General features: G+C 49.3%; 1 protein-coding gene across 2 annotated transcripts; it reads right to left on the bottom strand.

Moving 5' to 3' along the window:
* Positions 1–8998: 8998 nt before the first annotated feature.
* Positions 8999–12940, bottom strand: FXYD4 (FXYD domain containing ion transport regulator 4). 2 transcript variants are annotated; one of them, XM_031460914.2, is made up of 8 exons: positions 12775–12940; positions 11343–11418; positions 10699–10731; positions 10567–10590; positions 9818–9892; positions 9653–9689; positions 9351–9388; positions 8999–9177 (listed from the first exon to the last, which is right to left on the bottom strand). In XM_031460914.2, exons 1-8 carry the CDS (start codon positions 12883–12885, stop codon positions 9158–9160), a joined length of 414 nt encoding a protein of 137 aa, XP_031316774.1. In that variant the 5' UTR covers positions 12886–12940; the 3' UTR covers positions 8999–9157. The 2 variants fall into 2 exon arrangements, with proteins under 2 accessions (XP_031316774.1, XP_010982522.1); XM_010984220.3 differs by having other exon boundaries at positions 11343–11402; positions 12775–12835.
* Positions 12941–13184: the final 244 nt, after the last annotated feature.

The following is a 13184-nucleotide window of genomic DNA, read 5'->3' as shown; positions in this document are numbered from 1 at the left end:
TTCACAGGGTCTCTGCTCGTCCCATGAGCCTACAGTGCTGACGTTTTCAGGCGATGGTCAACCATGGAACAGCAAAGGCCCTCTGGGTTGTGAGGTGGAATGCCTGGGAGCTTATGAAACCTGTAGTAGCAGTGGCTAGGATGCCATGAAAGGCCAGTTTGATAGAGCAGTGAAGTTTCAAGGAGTATATTAACCCCCTGTAGAGTTACTAATTTTAAGGTCCAGATATGGAAGGAGTGGGCTCTGGGAACCTGGGATGGGAAGTTGGGGGTGTGCTAGGTGACCTTAAATCCCAAGGTAGCTCTGAAACCTGGGCCAGCAGCAGTAGCCACCTGCCTCTTAACTAGAGGACTGTCCAGAGGCCTCACCTGAGGTAGGTGAATTACACAATAATACATACCTGCCCCCTCAACGTCTTATTGTTTGCAGAATGGGTTGGCAAACTGCTGGTAAGCCAAGTACCAGCTGCGTGGTTTTTACAGATGAATTTGATGGCAAGGAACCCCAGTTAGGAATATAATGCCCCCCCCCAAAGAATTCCACCCTTGTTACTAGGCTTGTAGCACAGAATATTGCAATTTTGTGAATATTTCGCATTTCTCTTGGCCTGCAAAAAAAAAAAAACATACTGCCTAGTCCCTTAGAGGAAACTCAGCTGACAACTGACTTTTCTGTTTCAGAAAACTAGTGTCTGGACTGAGCATGGCGCAGAAGGGAGAGCCCCTCCTACAGAAGGAAACTGCAGGGCCTGATTAGTGTATGTGAATAGGTGAATAGGACCTAGAACACACAAGGGGATCTTGAGGTTGGTAGAGCAGAGGGTTGAGTATAAAATGATTGATTAATGTGAGGCATCTCTTGTGACTCAGGATTTAAATTCTAAGCGTTCTAGGGGTCCATCCTGATCTAGAGTTGACCCTTAAAGGTTGGAGACAATGGCCTATGGGAGGGAGAGATGCTGAGTGTTGAGAAAAGGGGTTGGAGGCCTCAGGTGGGCATGCTAGGGAAGATTAGAAAAAACACTGAGCTAAAAATGTCCTTGGAAAGGACCCAAGAACATTCCTTTGCTAAACTGATAGTGTGCTAGTGAGGTGCACCAGCATTTTGAGACTAGTGGAAGTGCTCCTCAGCCAGAGTTGGCAGTAGGAGAACATAGGGATTGAAAGGGTTCCAGAAGAGCAGAGACCAGGTGGTGGCCATCATAAGATGTGAAGTAGCGTAACTGTCAGAATGGGCAGCAAAGCCCAAAAGGTCCGTGGTGAAAGCTCAGATCTCTGCGTCCAGAGGTCATAAGAGGCCCAGCTCTGGGCTCTATCAGCTTTGTGCTCCCAGCTCGTACCCCTTTTTGGTTATATGAGCAGAAAGCTGAAGATCAGGATCTTGTTCTATTTATTTCCAGCACAGAGCCAGGTCTCAGCCCCAGAGACCATCAATTGGAATGGAGGAAGGGCCTGACTGTATTGCAGCAACTATATGTGATAAGGGTTCTATAAATCTACCCCTCTGAGGCCAGGGGTAGGAAATGACCCAAGTCTGTTACATGCTGTTGGGTAGGGGGGTCTGAGTTGACATAACCAGGAGGAAAACCATCACCTCTCTGTTAGAGTGGGAGCATAGGAAAGCCAGGTGGCAGGTGGATTCCTAGGCCCAAATTCACCTCACTGTGGGTTAAACAGGTTTGCAGACCCCATCCGCCCACCACACACACACTGAAGTAAGACTCATAATGGTAGGAAAGGCCAAGAGGAACCTGTCAAATGATGTTCCCCGTCCAAGACAGTAAACAAGGAGAGATTCTGTAACACGTGTGCAATATCTGAAGTTAGGGCGAGCCTCGCCCTTTTTATTTGCCTGTCTGGTCCCAGCAAACAGCAGATGGATTCCAGCAGATGATGGTGAACTGACAGTGAACGACCAGAAACTTAACCATGGAGTTCACCGTCACAGCTCAGTATTTAATGTGGTGTGTTTGCCAGTGCAGGTCAACAAGACTCTGGGACTTGGGGAGCCCCTGATCTAGTGAATATGTTCTCTTCAATCAGTATCAAGCAAGAGATTTAAAAAAAATTACCGTCTTATAACATGGCCATCAGAACACATTGCCTGTCTTTCTCCAGGTGTGTGGTAACTCCTGCCCTCTGTTACAGCAGAGTCTGAAGAGACACTGATCACCTTGCCATGATCCACTGTATTGATGGCATACTCAGTCTCGGTGAGAAGGAAGCAGTGAGTTCTTGGGATGCCCTAGGAAGACACCTGTGTGCTAGAGGGTGGAAGGATTCAGGGTTCTGCCACATTGGGGACATTTTTAGGGTCTAGTAGTCTTGGCCAGAGATTGACAAACTGGGCCCCATGGGCCAAACCTGGCTGGCTGCCTGTTTCTGTATATAGAGTAATATTGGTACACAACCATGCCCATCCATGTGTTTTGTCTAGGCTGCTCTTGTGCTACATTGGCTGACAGATGAGTAGTTTCATGTGGCCATGCGGCCCACAACACCCAACATATCCTAACTCAGATCCTACCATCTGAGTCTTTAGAGGAAATGTTCACTGACATCTGGCCTTGGGCAGAACTGGGACATTTCCTCCAATGTAAAGGCCAATACATTGCCTCACTGAGAACGAGGCATAACTGTCAGTAGGGCCTTTTGGATTTTGGAGAAACCTTATTTTACACTTGAAAACACTGCTCCTACCCCATTATCAGGTGACCAGAAGGCTGCAGGGGGTCTGCAAGCTGCCGTGCCATCTGCCACAAAGAACAGAGCAGGAGCCGTCATCCAGGCAACTGTGCATAAATGGTCTTGTGTGGTGTCTCTGACAAGTCTCAGTGCATGTCCTAGCTCAGACACTGGGTGTTCAGAATCAACACCACCCACACACACACACAAATCACACCACGCCCTCAGAATCAGAGAGCTGCGAGCTGTTTACAATTCAAAAAGCAACCACCCTCTTGTTCTGGATGTTGGCATTTGCATCAAGTCGTAAGGCTCTTTTAAGGTATCTCAGTTTAAATGTTTTTGTGTAAAAATTCTTTGTTTTTAGGGTTTTTAAAAAATTATTATTATTATAGTTTAAATGGTGTCTTATTTCTTTTGCCGAAGAGTTTGTTCCTGGGACTGGAAATATTAGGATTTAAAAAAAACAACAACTAGGATTTTCATATTGACCTTTGTGGTCTTCCTAATAAATTCACTTACCTTTGATTATTTGAATAGATTCTTTGGATTTTCTACATACAAAATCATGCCATTTGCAAATAATGAAGTTTGATTAGTTTTTTTCTAATCCTCAGGTACGTTTTCCTTTTCTTTGCCTTATTGCCTACTCTTAGATAAGTTTTTTTTTTACCATTAGAAAATGTGATGCTGAACAAATTTGGGGTCAGAGGGCATCTTATTCCCAATTTCAGATAGAAAGCTTTCAATAATCTCCATTAAAATACCAATTGTTTTTTGGTTGCATACCCTTTATTAGGAAAATTTCCATTTACTTCTGGTTTAGTATAAATTTGTTTTTTAATCATTAGTAAATGTTGGATTTTATTTAATACATTTTCCTTATATGTCTTTATTTTCTTAATCTATCTTCCAATCACTCTTCAGTTAAGTCTAATTGATTGTTAAACATCAGTTGTGTTCTTAACTTGAGTTAAGAACTTTTAGTTCCAAAATTTCCACTTAATTTTTTAATGTAATATAAAAAAATAATTTTCTCACAGTTCTGGTGGTGAGAAGTCAAAATTAAGGTGTTGCCGAGGCCACTCCCCCTCTGAAGTCTCTGAGGAAGGATCCTTCCTTTCCTCTTCCTGGTGTTCCTTGGCTTCATGTTGCATCTTTCCATCTCTGCCTCTCGCCACAAGGCTTTCTCCCTGTGTCCACATTTTCCTCCTCTTAGGAGGACACTGTTGTGGGCAATGGTGATGGTGACAGTGACACGCGGGTTGGTAGAAGAATTACCGGAGACCGAGAAAAGTTTAGGAAAGCTTAATAGGGATGCTGCTATAGGCAACAGCGGGCCACACAGACTGGAGAGGCGCCCGGGTGAGTGCCAGGGATGGGCGTGTTGGGTCTTCTATTGGGGGGAGGGGGCTGTGCACACAAGCAGTAGGCGGGTTGCATGATTCGTGCCCAGGTACCTGACTGGTTGTAAGATCTGTCAGGGTCTACTCTGAATAATAGGATTTACAACCCTGATAAGGGCAGGATGTGCTTTGAGTCCGCCTAGGGTATTGTGAGATGGGCTATTATCTCCTGGGGCGATGAGTTTTGTTAGGGTAAACACACATCAAGAGATCTTTTATATCTTGCAGAAATGCAGGTATGCAAAGGATCCTGCAGTGGGGAGTGGGCTTAAGGTGTCAGTAGGCTTCAGGCACACAGACAGCCCAGGGGTGGGGGTTTTTATTATTCCAGAGAGTGCCAGCCGGCTCCACAGACACCAGTCATTGGATTAGGGTCCATCCTAATCCCATATGACCTCCTTTTAAAATGATTATATCTGCAAAGACCCAACTTCCAAACAAGGTCACAGTCTCAGGTATGGGGGATTAGGAATTGAAAATACCTTTTTGGAGGATACAATTTAACCTACAACATACAGGTTTATTTTCTTCTGCAAATCTCCATATATCATCTCTTTCCTTGAACACATTAATCACAGTTGTTTTAAAGTCCTGGTCTGATCATTCCAACATCTGCATCTTCTTTCTCTGTATGTTGTCTGCCTGGTCTACGTTTGTCTTTCATGCATGGATATTTTTGGTAGGGTGCCAGATGTTGTATACATAAACTGTGAGCCTATGATGACCTCAAGACCCATGTGCTATTCTCATCTGTGAGGGGACTGGTGGAAGGAACACAACCAGATTTCCTAAAATTACCCTGAGAACATGAGAAGCACAAAATGACCAATATGTACTCACTGGAAATCACAAGACAGCAATCTGAAAATAAATTAATCTGTGAGCCCAAACTGAGAAAAGTCTGCAGGTGCCGATATGGATTTACATTCTGTAGAGGTCGGAGACCATATCAAATAAATCAGTAAAATATAAACAGTACGTGAATTGAGCTGAGTACAAAGAGAAGCAGCCAACAGTGATGAGAGGACAAATGCTGGTGGTGCCGCTGCCGAGTGGCCCCAGAGGCCTCCTGAAAGAGCCTGAAGGAGGAAGGGGATTGGTGATGCTGGGATGCTAGAAGATTGGGACAGAGGGAGGGAAGTGAGGTGCCCTGAAGCTAAGGCTGCTGCCTAAACTGTGTTTGTTCTTGGGAGAGCACAGGGGGGAGCTTGGAGAGTTGATGGTCAGATGTGGGGCCTGGGGTCAGATGTAGGTAGGGCCTATAGGCCATGTTAAAGGGATTTTTCTGTAAGATAAATAGATTATCTTTTGTGCATTTTGAGCAGATCTGACCTTAAGAATATTCCTCTGATGGCAGGGTTGAGACTTGAGTAATAAATCCCTCTACAGAACCAGGCACAGGACCTCACCAGTGACCAACCAAGATGGCCCTCCACTGCTCCCTCATGATAGCTGTTGGCCCTCACTTGTTACCCTGGGTTTTCCAGTATTTACACAAAAATTGAGGGTAAGATGCTGCTATCTTCTAAGAAACAGAAATATTACAGTGTTTTCAAGCGACTATTCTAAGACTAGAATAAACCTTATATATTTAGGTTAGTAGGCCTTCCCTTATATTAAGAGGATTGTGTAGGACTACTATTCAGTAATGCAAAATGATGAACTATTCATGTAATAACCTGGCTGTAGCTCCAGAGAAGTATAGAATAATATATGTGTGATATATGATATATAATAGAATTACGTAATACATCAAAATTTTATCCTTGATTAGTTCTGCGTGCTGGGTTAGAAACTGGTTTGCCTTCTAAGTTAGATACCCCTGTAATGTTCCAGATTTCTGTAATAAGCATGAAAGATGTTTGCAATCAGAAAAAAATAAGATTCTTTCAAAAAGAGTGGGGGTATATAGTTCCCACGCAGCCACAGTGCCTGGGTTCTCTCTCAGTGATAAATACCAGAAAGGCTGTGTAGCCCAGTCCTTCAGAAAGGCTCAGGACAAGATGGCCTGTGAGATCTAGAACCTAGGTTTCCTCTTATGCACAGAGGGGATGATCCAATTCCTGTCACCTAAGTTCCTGGGAAAACTGAGTTAACGTGTCCATCACATACCAAGTGTTCAATTAAGTGGAAATTACCCTTAGATTTCTCTGGTTCCTACCTTGGCAGCCCCTCATCTGGGAGATGACAAGAGTTAGGAATTATGACTAAAGCCTCCCCACCCCATCCCCCTTTCCCCAGGAGAAACAGGCCCAAGGAAGGGGTCCGTGAGGCACAGCAAGTAATTCGACACAGTGAAACCTGGGCAGAGGCTCCTCTCGTCATGTGACTACTTTTCCCACTCCCTACTCTGGGAGGGAAAGAGGAGAACTTAATTACCCTTGGGAATCAGCAGACCAACTCCAGGGCCCAGGTGCCAACTTTCATAGGCTAATTCTTTCTCCTGCATGGTCCTCTCCCCACCTCCGCCCTCCCATCACAGTCGCTGACTTCTCTCACCCACGATTAACCCGGGCCCCTAGATGTCCTCCATGAGCCCCTTGCCCCAGCGCTGGACAGGTAGAATCAGCCTAAACCACCATGCAGGAGCCTGTATTTGGACAAAGTCACGCTCGTTGACTTGACAATGAAGGAGCGGCACACGTTGGCGTTTAGAGATCGTGGGGCCGTTAGGCTGTTTACGGATGAGAGGAAAGTGTGGGATTTGTTCAGGCGAAGCTTGGCAGGCTGAAAGTGGATCATGACTCTGTGTAACTGGTCTCCACGGCAAAGTGGAGCCAGGGAACGAAACGTTAAGATGAATGTGGAATATTGCGTCCAGAAACCCCTCTTCCGGAGCTGGGTAGTAGGCTGGAATCGAGGGGGTCAAAGGGACTTAGCTTTCCCTGGCAGCGATGGGGATTCCTTCTTTACCGGTCGGATTTCAAACAGCAGAGCGTCTCACTTTGTGATAGGAGAGACCCAAGTTTCTCAGTAGGACAGCAGCTGTCAGTCACCGAGAAGGGGCGTTCTGACGGTGTCGCTTCCGCGTCTGTCACCCTAGCCCCACGTATGGCCACAGACTTTTGCTTTCTTAGGCGGAACTCGTTTTTACTTTCTCCAATGCAATCCATTCACACCAGCGTCCTCCTGTGTCCAGCTAGGGGTACACTCCACACTCCAGGAGAAGACACCCCTCTCCCCAATCCCAGGAGGAAAAGGCGGGGTCGGAAGCCGCTCGCGGGCGGATGACGCAGCCGCGCGTCCGGGTTGCGCCCGCCCCTGGGCTCCGTGCCTGCGCCGGGGCCGCTGCGCGCTCCTGCCTCGGCTCCCGCTGCCTGCGCAGCTCCGGGTCCCTCGATTGATTCCCGACTCAGGACCAGGCAGGGGTTCTCCCTGCAGTGGCCACCTCTGCTTCCTCCGTGATCTCATCGTCTTCGTACCAGTCACACTGGTCCTCAAAAAGTAAGAAGGCCAGTGTCCCCCTCTACCAGGAAAGATGTTTGTGCGGCCGATCCTTCTCACCATGTCCCTTTAAGAATTCAGCTCAGATGTCACATTTTGCCCTGACCACATCACCCACGAGGTACCCATGAACCTCAGCCATTGCAGCACATTCCTTTTACTTTTTTCACAGCATGCATCCGGCCCACAATGCTGGGGCCTTAAAGGTCTGAGAGGATCCATCCCAGGGTGGGTGATGAGCGTGGCACAGCCCCAAGGCTCCCTGCCACACTCCCCTCACCTACCTAGGACAGTGGCTGCACTCGGTATCCCGAGTCCCATTCGGGTTCCTGCTGCAGTTCTGAGCCAGACTTGGAATCCTCCCCTCTCCCTGCTTATGTGTCCTGCTTCAAGGGCCCCAAACAGATCTATGATCCTCATTTTTAGACCTCAGGGCCAAGGATGGGCTGCAGACCAGGAGGTAAGGTCCTCAACCTATAGAATCCCCTGCACTAGCTTCCTGACCCCAGCCCACAAGTCAGGGGACCCAAAATCTTGGACACATTATACTTTCTAGAGGATCTGGCACCAACGTGGGAAGTGGTTGGAAGGTTTGGAGCCGGGCACATTAGAGGGCTGGTTTGAAGCAACACGAAGACAGGGAGCTGCCTCAGCAGCCCAGACCCAGACCATTAGCCACTGCCTAGCACAGACAGGGCAGATCTCTGCTACCCCAGCCCACCCACCCTCGGGTCCCTTCTGGGAGCAGGAGCGGGCTGCGTGCCTCCGCAACTTCCATCTTAGGCTATGGAGGCTGGCAAGAGGGGTGAGGTTGCAGGATGAACAGGCTGTTCCCAGCCCCACCCTATGCATCCTGGGACCTTCCCAGGAGGTGTTCCAGGAATGGACTTTGGACAATACTGAGACCTAGATTTGCATGGATGGTTTTTCGTTCTAAAGTGCACTATGCAGGGCTTCTTGAGATGTTGCTCACAGTGGGGTCTCACCGGATATTAGAGAAGGGGGAGGGTCCGTTGGTTGGTCTGAGGATTACACAGGGTTTTACTGGGGTGAGTCAATGAAGCAATTGCATTTCCTGGGCTGTGTGAACACTCAATAAGTGAGGTGGGGTCTTAGCAGGTGTCAAACCACTGGGGATCATTCTAGGCTATAGGATGTCATGGGTACCTGGGTCATTGGGACTTCTGAGGTCTCTAGCAAGGTGCAGAAATTGCAAGGCCCTTTGATAAAACACTGAGGTGTCTGGCACATGAAGCAGGAGACCAACTATCAGGAGGGTCGCAAAGTCAGCGCGGGGCATGCTGGAAGTCGGCTTCAGGACAGACATGTGGCCAGAGGATGCGTTAGCAATCCATGGGGCCCCCTCCTTCCCCCAGGTACTGAGGGGCCTGCTCTTTCCTGAGCAAGATTTTGTAGCCCCTGCCCAGCCTGCCCATCCTCAACCAGACCCACAGAAAACCATGGTAGGGGGAGAGAAGTTTAATAATAAGCCTTGGACAGCCTCCGTATCAGAAGGGAGCCTAAGGGCCCACCCTTGGAGAGAAAGGCCATGATGAAGGGTGGGGCCCCCAAGGGGCAGGAACAGCATGGGAGCAAAAGACTGCCATGAAGCTGGTCCTGGGCTCAGCAGGTGCTGACAGAGCCTGTGGAGAGAATGGGGCTCCGGTCACACCATAGACACTCTCCTCAGCCTCGGGCAGCCCCAAGGCTGACTAGCTCAGGACAGTCCCACCTTATACACAGCATAACAGTTATTAATTCTCAAATTCTGTGGCTGCCTGAGTGCCTGGAAGCCTCTGGAAGGAGCCTGTCTCACCTGGAGTGATGAGTGGAACAGCTTTCTCGGGTAAGGGGCTGAGAAAGGAACACATCAGATTAGCATCCTCGAACCTTCTGTTCTTCTCCGCCACCCAGAATCCTGGGTGCTACTTTAACAGGATCAAATCAGAGCTTTCCCTGATTTGGGGCCCTTCAGGGTGGATAATCTATGAAAAACAAATCCCATGCAAGCCCAGGGACAGCCAGGAAGGAGGCTGTCTTCTTTTTCCAAATTGTAGGACTTTATCCCCAAATAGCTCTGCTCAGCTCAAGGTAAACACAATAGGGCCCTGTGCTCACCTGCGCTTCTGATTTGACTTGCATTTGCATTTGCCACCTGTGAAGGAAGAGAGAGCCAATGCAAAGAGCCTGGGGAGCCTGGGCCACCCCTCTTCCCACCCCCTCCTCACCTACCACCTCCTGCCTCCCCACCCCTTCCCCAGCCCTGCCAGTCCCACTGCTCACTCAGGGCGAACAAGATTCCAGCGATGCACAGGAGCACTGCACAGATCGTCCCGCCCACCTGCAGGCCTTCCCAGTCTGGGGGAGCACAGAGAGGGAGCTGGCACCAGCCCGACTCCACCTCACTCATGCAAAAGATATTTACGAGCACATGATTGTACAGATGCATTTACATTCCAGGCAACAAGAAAGACAAACCAGGAAACAGACACATAGTATACTATCTGGTGGGAACAAGCACTGGGAATTAAAAATAAGCAGAAGAGCACAGAAAAAGAAGGGGGTTTGGAGGATGATCAAGGAAGGCTTTCCTGAAAGGTGGCCTTTGAGATGAGACCTGGGGGAAATGAGGGGCATGTTGGGGAAGGAAGAGGCAGAGGAAGAGGAAATCTGGGGGGCTGTAGGGCAGCAAGGAGCTGGGTCCTGGGGAAGGCAAGAGAGAGGGAGTGGAAGGAAGGAGATTAGGTGTGAGATACCCCAGGGGCCCAGCAGCCTGATGCCTCCAGGCCCTTCCCCAGAAGTCTTCCCAAATACCCAGTGGGTACCTTACCTCCCTGCTGGAATGAAGTTCTCCCAAAGACCATGTTGCATATTGGCCTCTCCTTTTGATCGACCACCCACCTTGACTCTTTAATCCCTAGTCTTGGCCCCATCCGCCCCTCTTTCCCTCCACATCACTCCTCACCAGCCTCCAGCAAAGAAGTCCAGGAGAGGTAAGGGTAGGGGTAGGGGCAAGGGTTATCAGTTCGTACCATAGTAGAAGGGACTGTCTTTATCTGCAGGAAAGAAAAAAAAAAGAATAAGGACCAGACCCAGGAGGCAGGATATGTGGTCTTGGAAAAGGTGGGGGCAGGGCCAGCAGGGCAGTTTGGGGCCTCACTCACCAACCACATCATTGGCTTCCAAGACAGGCAGGCCTGGGTGAGAGAAGCAGAGGTATTGGGGGTTAATCCATGACACTGGTCTCAGAATGAATCAGCAGGCCTGACCCCACCCAGTCCAGAGGACTAGCAGCCTCGACTGTGGATTGTGGAGGGGGGTGGGGGGTACCTGAGGTCACAAGTTCCCGTCCTCACATCTTCCCCGCAAACAGACTTGAGATTTTTGTCTCCTGGCCTTTCTGTGAGTTCCACCCCCCAATACCCCTCTTCTGCCCCCAATCCCACAAGTCACAACCCTTCCTGCTATTCTTTCTTACGCTCAGAATGGGATGGTGTGTTGGTTTCTTTTTATCCTCTCCTGAAAAGCTTCCTTCATGGACTGTGGCTAATGCTCTGTCTCCTAAAGAAGTAGGGACAGCTGTCCTCTTTCTGCCAACAAATGGTTACAGTTTCCCAAAGTTCCATTGTTCAGGATAACTTTTGCAATATCTGCTTCCTCCCTGTACTGTTATTTCCTGAAGGTTTCTCTTTACATTGACAGTTTAAATGAAAGCACATTTACTCCACATCAGGCCCCCTTCGTGAGATGCTGCCCTGGTTTTCACAGCTTTGGTGGGTGGGTGAGTGGCACTTCTGGGAGGACTCACCAGCCAGCAGGAGGAGAAGGCCCTGGGTCAGTCCCTCCATGACACAGCTGCAGGACAGGGCTGCAGGGGAAGGGGGCTGGCTGGGGTCAGACAGCCCAGACTGGCCCCAGGCTCACTGTGCCTGTGCCTCAAGGATGCCCTTGCTGATGGGGTGGATGTGGGAGAGTTACTAATTCCTGCTTCCTCATCTAGAGATGATAATAGTAATGCCTTGTGGAGTTACGTGGATTGAATTAATACTGGTTAAGTGCTTAAAATAGTGTCTACACATAGTAAATGCCTTACAGGGCTTTGTTAAAAATCTGGTAATCAGATGCCTGACACAATCAGGAGAGCAGGGCTGCTCTTCTAACTCAGGCTGCCTTCCTAACCCCTACTCAAACCACTACAGTTGTCAGACCTTGGTGTACTGTTTCCAAAGGTCTGGGCCTGGGGCACTACCAGACTGAATTCCAAGAGAGCATCCACTAAGGCACACCCAGGGCTGAGCTGTGCAGAGGCGTGAACAGCTGGGCAGGGAAAGGCGGGGAGTGGCCGCCAGGTGCCAGAGGCAGGCAAGAGCCTCCTCCCCCAGCCCCAGCCAGGGACGCTGCTCCAGGTAGCCCTAAATTCCACTCTCAGAGAACAGACTGCTAGTGGCAGGAAACTGCCTAGTGGGTTGGACATTGCTCCTTTCTGTTTTCTCCTTAGGGTAGGAACTATCCATGTCTTCATTCACTAGTCCAGGGGGTGGCTCTGTCCTTGAGATAAGACTGCCCCAAGCTTTCTGCCTGTGGTTAGCCTCAGGCAGGCATAGGGATTGTCAGTGTGTTCCACACTGCAACCCTAGTTATTATGTGCTGAGCCCAGCTGGCCAGAGAATTCCTTTCTCAGCCACTTAATCTCTCTGTGCCTCAGTGCCATGTAAAAATGAGGCTGATTATCGTAGCAACTTCATACGGTTACTGTATATTAAGCCTAAGGTTAGTTCCTAGCACATAGTAAGTAGTGAATGTGTCACAAGAAGTAAATACATAAATGTATGGGTCCTTTTGCTAGAAGGGAAGGACTATTAACGTGCTCCTTCGGATCACTGGGGTTTGTTGGCTGTGAGCAGTTTCCAAACCAGGCCCTCCTTTGGACTCCCCATCTCTCTCTACCCGTTCTACCACCCTAAACTTCTGGATCATGAGGATCACAACTCCACTTTACATATTCTTTAGTCAAAGACTGGGTCCTATTTCCTCCAGCCACCAACCCCCCCATCCATATGACAGCGGTCACAGAGAAGGCAGCCCCCAATCCTCAAAACCCCCAAACACAAAGCCATTACTGAGAAAACTCAAGCCCCTACTGCCCCTTCCTCAGCTTGGTACTTTGGGCCACCCCTCCGCCTCCAACCCCTCTGCCTGGTAGCCCCAAAGTCCTAGCGGAGATCTGCTCCTGAGCTTACCTGAGAGTCCAGTGCAGAGAGCAGGTCTGTGGAGGCTGCTGGGACTGCGTCCAGCCCAGGTGGGTTCTGGCTCTTTAAACCTAGTGGCCCCGCCCAGGGCAACAATACCATCAGGCAGAAGGGAACTGGTCAGATTCCTTAAGATTCCTGGAGCTCCCTCTCCCCAGTGTGCTCTTAAAGGAGACTGTTTACCCTGCCACACCCAGCACAGAGCGGAGTCATGGGCCCCAGGCCAGCTCAGAGGCTAGGGTGATGGTGGGGAGAGGGATGGGCCTCAGACCCTTCTCTTGAGAAGGTGGACTTTCACCTAGACCCTAAAAGAGGGGCCCAGAGGGGTGCTGGATGGGGATGGGATGCTTCTGGGTCCTTGTCCCAGCAGTGGATGTTCCAGGACTTCTAGGGGGGAGGGT

This window comes from Camelus dromedarius, chromosome 8 (assembly GCF_036321535.1).
Source record: "Camelus dromedarius isolate mCamDro1 chromosome 8, mCamDro1.pat, whole genome shotgun sequence".
Lineage (NCBI taxonomy): Eukaryota > Metazoa > Chordata > Mammalia > Artiodactyla > Camelidae > Camelus > Camelus dromedarius.
The sequence above is the reverse complement of the archived record's forward strand: the minus strand, read 5'-3'. Positions and strand labels throughout refer to the sequence as shown.

What these genes read in the sequence shown, in the direction of transcription:
- FXYD4 (XM_031460914.2), bottom strand. Translation starts at nt 12,885, where the DNA reads ATGGTATTGTTGCCCTGGGCGGGGCCACTAGGTTTAAAGAGCCAGAAC. An exon ending in AAGTCAAATCAGAAGCGCAG is followed by an intron (nt 9,389 to 9,652) that starts GTGAGCACAGGG and finishes TTCCTTTCTCAG; the next exon opens with CCCCTTACCCGAGAAAGCTG. An exon ending in TGTTCCACTCATCACTCCAG is followed by an intron (nt 9,178 to 9,350) that starts GTGAGACAGGCT and finishes TTCTCTCCACAG; the next exon opens with GCTCTGTCAGCACCTGCTGA.